This window comes from Lygodium microphyllum, chromosome 4 (assembly GCF_053477565.2).
Source record: "Lygodium microphyllum isolate KBCC chromosome 4, Lygodium_microphyllum_v1.1.10, whole genome shotgun sequence".
Taxonomy (NCBI): domain Eukaryota; kingdom Viridiplantae; phylum Streptophyta; class Polypodiopsida; order Schizaeales; family Lygodiaceae; genus Lygodium; species Lygodium microphyllum.
In genome coordinates, this window is record NC_141138.1 from 46,753,441 (window position 1) to 46,765,257 (window position 11,817).

General features: G+C 43.4%; 1 protein-coding gene across 1 annotated transcript; it reads right to left on the minus strand.

Annotated features, from left to right (window-relative positions):
• Positions 1-1,823: 1,823 nt before the first annotated feature.
• On the minus strand, positions 1,824-5,723 carry LOC148037000 (FT-interacting protein 3-like). Its single transcript, XM_087675943.1, has one exon. The coding sequence runs from the start codon at positions 5,225-5,227 to the stop codon at positions 2,240-2,242; it is 2,988 nt and encodes a 995-aa protein (XP_087532069.1). The 5' UTR covers positions 5,228-5,723; the 3' UTR covers positions 1,824-2,239.
• Positions 5,724-11,817: the final 6,094 nt, after the last annotated feature.

Genomic DNA, 11,817 nt, shown 5'->3' on the forward strand with positions numbered 1-11,817 from the left:
ACTTCCACCATTAATACTTGGAAGAATCGTGTGAACATTGACCAATTTAATAAGAGACCAATTTGTGAATCTATCTAAAAATTCTAAAATCGACAAGTCTCACTAAAAATCCAAGGTTAACCAATCTAGCCACATAAATGAAATTTCAATTTTCATCTAGAGTGCATAAAACTCCTCATAAAATACAAGTTACTAAATTAAGTGTGTGAATTGCAACTCATCAATGCTATTTATATGCGTTGGAGCAGATAAAGATCGATAATGATGAACCTAGTAAAGCAACCAAAGTCATGAGACTTATGGCTCTAGAATCAATAATAAAACTCTCACCATTTCAAATAAGAAAGAGAGTGTTTCCCATATGAACAATAATGAGCAACAAGCAAAGCTTTCTCACAAGCTTACTTTTCATCTTATTGTGGTTTGAAACCATTTGAAATAATCTCCACAATAAGAACAAGTAATGAAAAAAGTATGTTGCTAGCATTACGAGTCATTAACCATTTTTGTTTGGAATCAAAAGGCGGTAAATGTCTAGTTTGACCACAATGTGTACAATTAACACATAATAAGGTCATTAAGAAAATCATTTGAAACCTTCCCAACATGCCCTTTCCCGAGAGCCAATAAGGAGCCTCTAAAGAACTACAAGGGATTGATGATGTTCTTAAAAAGAAGAGCTATGAGAAAATTAGTTCAGAATTAAAGATGATGAACCACAAGAGATTGAAAAACTAATGCAAGGAAGTTCAAGAGACCACACAATTTCTTTGAGCTATGAGCAATGAAGTTTAGGAGAGTTTGGATGGTTCACTAGAGCTACTACATATTGATTCATTGTCTAGTTGGAATGGGTCCATCACACATAAGGAGACTAAATAATTTGATTAGAGAGAAATTTTTGGATTATTGGAAGATCCTAAACTTAACAAAACCCATAAACAATCAAGGCTAACCCCAATCTAGGCCTAGCCACATAAGTCATATTTTGATGTAGATCTAGAACATATAAAACTACTCATAGAATACAAGTGATTGAATTAGGTGTGCCAATATGTAACTAACCTATAGTACGTGTACATCTTTGGAAACACGTGATAATGATGAACCTAATGAGCATTAGAAATCATATGATATGTGGATTTAAAGTCCAAAATAGAATTGACATCATTTTGAACAAGAATGGTCTTGCTGAGATGAAGAATCATGAGCAGCAATCAAATGTTTCTCACAAGCCCCTTTTTAATGTTATTGCTTTTTGAAACAACTTGAAATAACATCCACCATAGTAAGAACAAATAATCGGAGAAGAATGTTGGTAACATCATGAGTCATTAGCTTCTTTTTGGGAATCAAAAGGCAATGAACATCTAGTTCAACCACAACATGTACACTTTCCACTTAACAAGGTCATTTAAAAAATTTGATTCAGATTTTCCCATAATGGTTGCTTTCTGAGAACAAGTAAGAAGCGTTGTCCTAATACACACTGTCAAAGTCCAAGCCTTTTATTTTCAGGAACCTATTGGCAATGGTTTGAAATCCATACGCTTTGAGGATATGTAAGATGTTTTGTATCAATTGCATGCATGGAATAAGAGCTGCGATAGCAAAAGGTTGCCTCACAATATCCTTGAAAAGCTCCAAATAAGTTTCAAAATGACTTGCAAATATCGATCTAGGTGGGATCTATTGATATTTTAGATGGAAAATTTAATCGTAGTGTTCTTCTTGGCAAAAATATCTTCGAGCATTCTAGGCATCGTAACTTCGTAAATGCTCTCATGTGGAACAACATCCATCAAAATGATATTTTTAAGAGGTCTCAAAATACACAAAGTAGGTGCTCTAACTTTCTAATGCCACACACGAATAGGAAATTGTTAATCGTGATGCAAGGCTCCCACTTCAATGCAAAATGTAGATGTTGAAAAGGAAGTTAAAACGATGTGTGTGGGGGGAGTTTGACTTGATTATTTTTTGTTGTTGGAGAAGAATAATATACAATTGATTGATTTGAGAGAATGCCATGGCGGCCAATAACTTACTAGCCTATGTTAAGAAGAAAATGAGGGATTTGTATAGTTGATGGAGGAATGTATTATGCCCGTCCGATTGATGTTTAGGAAGGAACGAGGGCAATGTTAATTTTATTAATAGGAAGGATGAAGTAGGAGGAGGAATTAGGCAGACCAATTCTGCGGGGCGGGGGGGCTTTGGATATGCAGGCTTCTCTCTGTTAGATGATACAGTCGGACTTGGAAGGGAGTCTGCGGAAGAAGTTCATGGCGGGGCTTGGGGCGCGGCCGCGGAAGCGAGGCGGGCGAAAGACGTAGACGCCGAGCAAGAGGGCGATTACGTAGTAGGGGGTGACGTAGAGGATGATGGCGAGGGCGAGGGAGAGGAAGATGAAGACGCAGGTGGCGCGGGGGTCGCGCCAGCTGAGGAGGGCGTGGAAGCGCTCGAGCTGGTTGACGATGTCCGTGAAGAAGCTCTGCACGCGGCCGGCCAGGCGTCGGAGCCGGTCGTAGCGCGCCTTGATCACGTCCGCGCTCTTCGACGACGGGTACGTGTCGAACTCCTCGTCCAGCTCGTCCTGCAGCACCTGCAGCTCCTCCGCCTGCGACAGCGCCACGTCCATGTGCGGCGGGTGCGTCGGCAAGTATTGCCAGTGCCACGCCCCCACGAAGAATACGTACAGAAACAGTGTCGGCAGCACCTGCCCCGGGAAGAACACCAGCACCACGTACAGCAGTATCACCAGGCACGTCAGCACCCTGCTCCGCCAGTTCACCACGTCGTCCGCCCACTGCGCCAGCTGCCTCGCCCCGTAGAACACGTCTGAGATCCGCCGCCACGTGGCCTTGCTCTTCCGGTAACTCCACACGTGCACCTGCCTGTCCAGCATGTAGTGCACCACCTCGGGCCGGATCGGCGGCTCCGCCTTGTGCAGGTGGCTGATCTGGATGTGCGTTGCGACCTTGCGGAGGGCGTCCATCTGCTGCACGCTGAGCGGCTCGATGTAGTGGAGCTTGGGGAGGAGGGGCTGGGCGTAGGCCAGCATGAGGTTGAAGCTGGAGGTGCAGGAGAAACGGACGCCCAGCTCCAGCTTGCCCGTCGCTTTGGCGCCCGATCGCTGAAGGCAGATGAGAGGATACGCGTGCGTGTAGGTGCGGTCCGTGCGAAGGGTCGACAGCCGAATCCGCACCTTGCCGATGATCGTATCCTTCACGGGCTCCGGCTTCTTCTCCTTGGCGTCCTTTTTGGCCTCCGCGGCCGCCGCCTTCTTGGCCGCGGCGCCATCCAGGTATTGGTTGTCGAACACCCCAACCGTCAGCACCGTGCACGGGTCGTACACCTCCCACGTATACTGCTCCTGCCACTCCGGCGCCAGGCTGTTCATCACCGTCCGCGTGCGGATCCACTTGGTGCTGTACTTGGCAATGCAGTAGGCGTCCGCCGTCCCGCGGCCGTCCCTGGTCTTGGTCGGCAGCAGATCCGTAGAGCCGAGTATGCCGAGCTCCAGGATGCCGATGGGGGGTTTCGACAGCCTCTTCTCCGCCGGCCGGACGTCGCTGCTGTGGTGCGTGGTCTCGTCCAGCACGTGGTAGCCGCCATCCAGGCTGGCCGCAATCTGGATGCGGCTGGTGAATTTGGGCTTGGCGGGCTCCTTGGGCTTCTCACCGCTCGACTCCTTGGCCTTCTCGCCGTTGGACTCCTTGGGCTTCTCCTTTACAAGGTCGTACCACCTCGGCTCCACAGGTTTCCTATCCAGCCTTTTGGGGACCTGCCGGAGGGGGAGCTGCATCGTCCCGATGATTTCATTTGTGTCCTTGGACACTTTACTGATTACTTTGACGGTGAGCTCGCCGTGGAAGGGCTCGGCGGCCACGAAGAGGACCTCGCCGCCGATGAAGCTGGTGGTGCCGCCACGCCGGGCGGCGGGCCGGCTGTGGCCCTGATTCCCGAGCTCGACGACGGCGAAGACGTCCAGAAATCGGATATCCTTCCCGGGGGCGACCAGGTCCTGGGCCTCCATGAGGCGGACGCGGAGGTACCAGAGGCGGGGGGTGATGTAGACCTTGGAGCGGTTGAGGGCGATACCGCCGGTGTCGGACTGCCAGGCGTCGGGGAAAGCCTCGTCGGCCTGGGTGCCCATCCAGAGGGCGAGCATGAGCTCGCCCTTGGCGCGCTTCTCGCTGCCGGGGCGGGCCTCGAGGCGGTACCATTGCGGGGCGAGGGGGCTGTCGGGGGGGCGGCGGGAGGGGATTTCCGGGATGTCGAACTCGAGGCACCCCAGGAAGTCGTCTTTGGTGAGGGTGTCCTTGTCCCAGACGGTGATGTCCACCTTCTGGGCGGAGTGGGCTTTGCGGTCGAAGGCGAAGACGGCGTTCCAGGCGGGGCTGAGGGTCTGCTTCTTCTCGTCGGTGCGGACTTTGGTGTTGCCCACCTTCACCTCCACGTAGGGATCGGAGCTGCCCGTGACGTCGCGGGCGGCCAGGTCCCGGGCCTTTACCACCCGCACGAACAGGTAGTCCAGGGGCAGAACCAGCTCGTGCGTGACCTTCTCGGGGTTGATGTTTGGATACGTGGTGCGGACCTCGAAGCTCTCTTTATCCTGATCCTGCTCTATCACCTTGGAGTGCAGAACCACTGTATGGCCGGCTGCCGCGGCCTTCTCCTGCTTCTTATTCCCGTCCCCTCCCCCTCCCCCTTTCCCTTCCTCCTTCTTCCCCCCTTCCTCCTTCTTTCCCCCCTCCTCCTTCTTTCCTTCATCCTTCCCCCCCTTCTCCCCCCCCTGCTTCGCCTCCTCCGCATACCAGTACGCCTTCAGATATATCTCCCCCTTCCCCCTCCCCAGCAAAGACGCCCACCCCCTCTTCTCCAGTGAGTATGGCACCACCATCTCCGCCGCCTCCGTCCCCTTCTTCTTCACTTCCTCGCCCGGGATCTTCACCTTCCCCAGCACCACCGGCTTCTGATGCTGCTGGCCCGAGCCCTTCTGCGTCAGCACGCACACATATATGCATTCGTCCTCCAGGTCCGAGTTCACCTTGAATTCCAGCTTCTCGTTCCACACCGGATTCAGATCCTTGCTCTTCACCTTCGTCCTCTGCCGTTGGCCGTCGAATTCCACCTCCACAAAGGGGCTGGCGCTGCCCACGCCATCCTTTGGCATCAGATTCCTTGCATGGCACACTTCCACCATAAGCTTCCGGGGGCTCATCGTCCTCGAATAATGCAGGGAATTGAGGGGATTGAGCGATCGATCGGGAAGTGGAAAATGGCGGCCTTCAGCGTGCAATCATTGTGTTTGTGTCCAAAGACAGAATTGGGACTGGGGAGCTGTAATCGAGGGAAAGGGAAATGAGTAGAGAAGAGCAGTTCGGGGCCCCCTTTGAGGAGATCGAAGCATTGAAAGCGTGCGGTAAAGGTGAGCATTCAGGAAGGCGATTTGAAGAGGGGGTTAGGCAGCCAGAGGCTTTTGTCGCTCTTCATAGCGGAGGCGAATTGGGGACCGGGGCCATGGCGAAGGACAGCAGCTTAAAGGGAAGAGCGATCTAATCGATCGTGCGACGAACCCATAAAGGCGAGTTTGTATGAAAAGGTTTTAACACGACCTCCCTAGCCCATAAAGGCCAGTTGTATGAAAAGGTTGTAACACGACTTCCTTCATATTCGTAAGCATGATCTTCCCAGCGAGCCTCGACCCTTTCAGTTGGCTTCCATCCTTGTAAGTTGTGCTCCTTTTTGGTCCTCCGCTTCACAGAAGCATCATAGTTTGGAGGAGACAAGGGCAAACAAAAGTCAATTTCATGTGCAAAATCTACAAAGGATTTCATCCATTACTTTGCTTAGAGTCCCTTTACATGATGCATTTCGTAATGGTCTCACTCTGGAAGTGATCAAAATCGGAGCCTTCACACCAAACAAAAGTCAATTTACAGTTGAAAATCGAGAAACGAAGAAATTTTCCTAAACCCATTACTTTGCTTAGAGTGCCTTCACACAAGGCTTTTCATAGTGGCCAAATTGTGGAAGTGACCAAAATTGAGGCCTTCACTCCATGAGTTTGGGAACGCATCCAAGAAAAAAGCGGTTGTGGTTCCTTTAGCTAAACTTTTGCCAAAATGCAAAATTTTGCAAACGATTCATTTAGTTTTGGCCATTTCACTGGTAATATATCCTTCGCGGTCACATGAAGGGATGCCACCATTTGTCACGATCAGTAGCACTCGCTATAGCAGGTTAGCGAACGGATTGAAGTGCATAGTGGGAAGGCTTAACGATCTTTCCATGTGTGTTTGATGTGAGTTTTGTTCTTTCCAATCACCTTTAGCAAATGCCTCGTGTGAAGGTCCCCTTATATGGCTTTCCCCCTTCCTTATTGTCTCATAAAATATATGAGAGAAAGGGGGTGAGAGAGAGAGCAAGCTATGGTGCCAGATAAAATAAAATGAGAGAGATTGATATTTATCCAAGCCTATATGCAATATGTGTCAAGAGAGATCGACATCATGTTGGGCAACAATTGTCTAGCCTAATACTTTGACTATGTTAAGAACCATCATTTTTTCACACATTGTATGACGAATGTTTAGGTCTATGCAAAGGCCTTATTATGAGTATGTTCTTTGGATAATCAGATGATAGATTAGTACTATTGAAGATGAACACATAGCAAAATCTTGTCATTCTATACAAATGTGAAATTTGATAAGACAATGCAATAGAAATTACCCTTTCCTCATGTACACAAATGTGATAACTCCAAGGCAAATATGAGATGTTCCACATCTAAAACTGACCATTATCACAAGATGAGCACAAGATCCACTTGATACATTGTCACCTTCGTGCCAAATGTGTCTCTATTCATTGTTTGCCCTATTAGGTTTTTGTGCATCTTTCCCTGATAGCAACTCTGTGTTGCGATAGGACATATTCACTACACAATGAACTTGTCTCCTATTTGTAAGGATGATCTTCCAAGTGAGCATGACCTTTCAATGGGTTTCCATCCTTTTTCTTCAAGAAGCAATAGCTTTCATGCCATAGTGTGATGCTTGATGTGTCAAAACCTTAAAGGAGCCTACATATTGTAATCAGATGAAGGGGAGAGAATGATTTTGTTAGTGTATAAAGAAGAGAGAGTGCCATTTCCATACAACCAATGATATGAAGCCATGTCAATCGATTTGTAGAAGTTGATGGAGTATCCCTCAAAAGGGGGATACTATGCTGATCAATTAAAGTCTTGAAAAAGGCACGAACAATGGGCCTTGAGGCACGTGTAAGCTCATTGACTTGCTTACAACAAAGGACATGTCTAGGCCAATACGCATTGCATCAAAACTAACATGTGCATGCCTAGGGCCTTGCTATACTTGTTGGAATTATATAGGGTAAAGGGAGCTACATGAGGCATGTCCATTAATTCCCATACTTGCTATAAATGAGCATTATGGTGGTGACACACATTGATCTTGCTAGGCTTTGTAGAAGTGAAGATGGGATCAAGATGGTGATTAGGAGATTAGCCTTGGAGTATGTGACATATGTGCTAACACTATATGCTTTGTTTCTAAAATATCTAAATATATGGTACACGCATAAGCATTAGACCGCAATCCAACAATGTAATAAGTTTAGAATGGTCTACCATAATGCACTATCAATCTTGACATAATTAGTTGGGCTTTACTTGTTTATCTTCCAAAAAACACATGCATACAATAGCTTCATAGCAATGTAGCATTAGATTGCAATCTAACAATATAATAAGATTAAAATGGTCTATCATAATGCACTATTAGACTTTGATGGAATTAGTTGGGCGTTACTTATTAATGTAATCTATAGGCCAATCGAAACAACATTTTGAGAAATTTGTCTCAATGCAATAACTAGAGCAATAGAATACTTAATTAGAAAACATACAAGGACATCCAACAAGGGATATGAACACATTGGTACATTTTTATGATGCATTAAAATATATAGTTGATTAGGAGCAACTAGATCAAGAGCCTTGCTTATTACGTTATATATGAAATACATGTTTTGGTCATGAATGTCTCCATTCAAGGTCTATTTAAAAACCCCTTAATTACTTGTGGATTTTTTGTCAAAGAAACATGCCCATTTTTAATTCAAAAGTGAATATTCTCTTTAAAATTTTCCCTATTGTATGTGAAAAATATAAATAAGGAACATACAAAATCAATTATGTTTAAGTAACATCATATACGTACATAGTTCTATGCTTATGAAAATAAGGTGGCATTTAACTAGGATTTTGGAGAGGTAGGAGCTACTTTACTTAACAAGTTTGGAAAGGAATACAGCTACTTTGTTAAATTCTAGATTAATGGTGGTGAGGATTATTTGGTAAATTCTTGTGTGTGTGTGTGTGTGCGCACGCGCGCGTGTGTGTGTGTGTGTGTGTTCTTTACAAAGGTGGCCATAGTGATAGCAATCCCTTTCATCTTTTTGGTCAATCGAGTGGTGGGGGTTTGGATATTGGTCGTAGTTGATCCACACATACACAATAAAATTCTTGTTTGTTTTCCATCCATCCAAAACATTCACCTATGTTTGCAAATACTCTTTTAATCTAAATCATTCTTCATTTCAAAGGTCTAAAGCTTGCAACAATTGTGCATAAGACAAAGTCTTCTATAATGATGGCACAAAGTGTACACTATGCATGTTTCACCAATAGATGTTTGTGATTTCTCACAACCAAGAGGAGAAAAGGTATATCCAACTACCAAATTCACCTCTTTCATAAAAGTAAATCGTTTGTCTTACATCTAGTAAAAGGTTAATACAATAGAAGCCAAGTTTCTAACAATACTAAGTATAGTGTATCACCCAACTATTTTCTAAATAGCAAAAAACAAGCATTCAAATCATCCTCTACGTTTAAACAAAGGAAATGTGTGCACAACATATTAATAAATGGGGACATTGTTTTCCATTAGTTCACAATGGCTATGCATATATTTCGTTTATACACATAAGCATAAACTACTTATACAAATAGAAATGACCGACGAATTGTTGATCGTATGAGAGCACATTTTAGAGAAGCTTCATCACATATAGAAAGCTATAAATTGAGAACGACACTTGTAGATTGCTTATGAGTCCATACCAAAGAAGCTTCCAATGAGATTTGTTCAAAAAAGATTCTTTGTGAGAAGAGGTAGATATGTGTGGTGTGCGCCAGGTGTAGTTTGTTAGACACAACCATTGAAGGTTATTTCATTATGAGCAAAACCATTATGGCACTTTGTCAGATTTTGGTTTCTAGCTACAAGAAATATATTTTATGGACAAAAATTTAACATTTGGACAATGTAGCAAGTTGATACCACCAACTCCTATGAAAGCTCTCTGATGTACTAGAGGAAAGGAACCAATAAAGTAACATTGAATGGTCCCCCACTAGATCTTTTTTATATAGGTGAGTTATATACCATTTTTGTTACACTTCAACTCTCTATATACGTTATTGCACTCCATAACTAAATTTGGGACATTATGATATTTTTATCATATAGATATGGTTATCAATGAATGGTTCACAAAAAAGTGACACAATGAAGGGCCAATGGACTGGTATTCAATTATGCTTTTTTCTCGAGGTTTTGGAAAATCCAAAGCATTAAAATTTTGATATAGCGAAGTTGTTTTAATGACATTAAACCCAATTTAGTGTATAAGAATTTTTATCATAGCCTCAATTGACTATCTAACGTTTGGTGCAAAATCATCATTTAATTGGGTTGACGTGAATTTACTTTTTTAGGGGAGTCAATTTATTGACCCCTTCACCCTAGCTTTGACACATAAAGGGAAGGAATATTTAACTCAAGTTGGCACCATCCATACTTTGGTAGCTTACTCTATATTTCAATTACATTGCCTTTCTATACAAATGAACTAACAATTACCTAGAAAGTTTTAATGGGAGACAATGACTAGTGAACTACTCTATTATAGCTAGGAGTTGAACATGACTCCAAAATTCTCCATAATGGCATTGCATGTCTTTTTCCTCATCTTTGTCATTAGTATTTGTAAACATATGGAGAAATATAAAAATTTGTTTGCATTACAATAGTAAAAGTCTCACTTGTAGGTTCTAAATGCATTTTCATAAACCTTGGTTAAACACAAGATTGTTGGTTAGAAAAATGTTAGAAGGGTCACTTCAAAATACTAGGAGGGCCATTAAAAACTATTAGGCTGCTTTGTACGCGAAGCTATTGTGAAGCAGCATGCGAAGTTGCTGTGTGAAATTCGCTCAATAATCCATTTCTCCTCTTTCTCCCTCCTATTTTCCCTCTACATTTCCAAGATGTTTTATTTCTCTCGCTCTCTCTCTCTCTCTCTCTCTCTCTCTCTGTTTCTCTCTCTCTCTCTCTCTCTCTCTCTCTCTCTCTCTCTCTCACCAAACTTAAAACTAAGAGTAGTTTATAAAATTTGTAACACAGAATGCTAGACATAGAAACAATCTCTTCCATGCAATATACTTACAAACTTTCCTCTTAACATCAATGTAAGGAATCACATGTTTACTTTGCGCGATACTTAGAAACAACAACGTTATACTGAAATGGATCATAATTGAGACAAAGACTAAGCACTACAAAAAGAATTTCTATAAGAGACCTAGTCAAAATGAATCCACGAAGGCCAAGTATAAGAGGCCTTCCATTAGCAAGCCATGAAGACTAAGTATAAGGCACTCGAGTGTTTCCAAGCACCACAGGCAAATGACCGATGCCAACAAAAAAAGACAATGTCTCCAAGATGCCTAATAGAAAGAAAGCTTTCTCTTCTTTGAGGAATCATTAACAAAATCTTCCTCCTTGAGCAAAACATGCAAAGGTGAAGTAGGGAATGATCCCACAGTTTCCATTAGTTTTCGCATGGGCGATGCAATAGTTCTACCTCTCTCTTTACCACCTGCATTGGAACAAAAATCACAATATAAGTACGTGGAATAACTAACAAAGACCATTTCATCCCAACAATAATAATACCTGGTCGAACATTTGTGAACCATTCAGTAGGTACTGACAAACGTTTTTGCAGTGTCACAAAACAACCCAAATCCTTGAACCCATACTTAAATCAATGCCTCGGTATCTTATCAGTATGATATCGTTGAAATCTCTTCTTATGGTCAACCTCCTACATATGCACCCGAAAACATTGTGTGTATCCACAATGTACAACTTCAATAAAAACTGGGAGCTTGGTATCAATATTAACATCATCATATAAACGCTCGATGACCCTTGCAAGTGTCATTCTTATGATATCATCACTTGTTACTGTGCACAACGTGCAATGTAGCTTCTTTTGATAGTCAGAAGCTGGGTGATAGTGCCACTCTAGGGTAGGCATCTACAAAAGTTAAATAAATAGCAAAATATGAAAAATAATTTACTTCTAAGAGAGTATATGCCAACCAAATAGGGCATAGAGAGCAATTCACATATATGCAAAACTAGTGTCCCTACATGGTCGTCACAATAACCACATCTCTGCAAAGAAAACAATGCACATTATTGCACCTTTTGAAGAACATCCTTATATACAATGTTTGTGTTCATATCCCCATCCTTTTCACCCAACATGACTTTCACACAATGCGAAGATTTTACCCTTAAAAATGCAACATACAGCTGACCATGTGTAAATACTGGTGCCTTTAGATAAAGCCCAACAATGGACAAAGTCACTACAAGATATAGGTCTTATACCGACGTTAAAAGTGGCAAAAATGTAAATAACAAA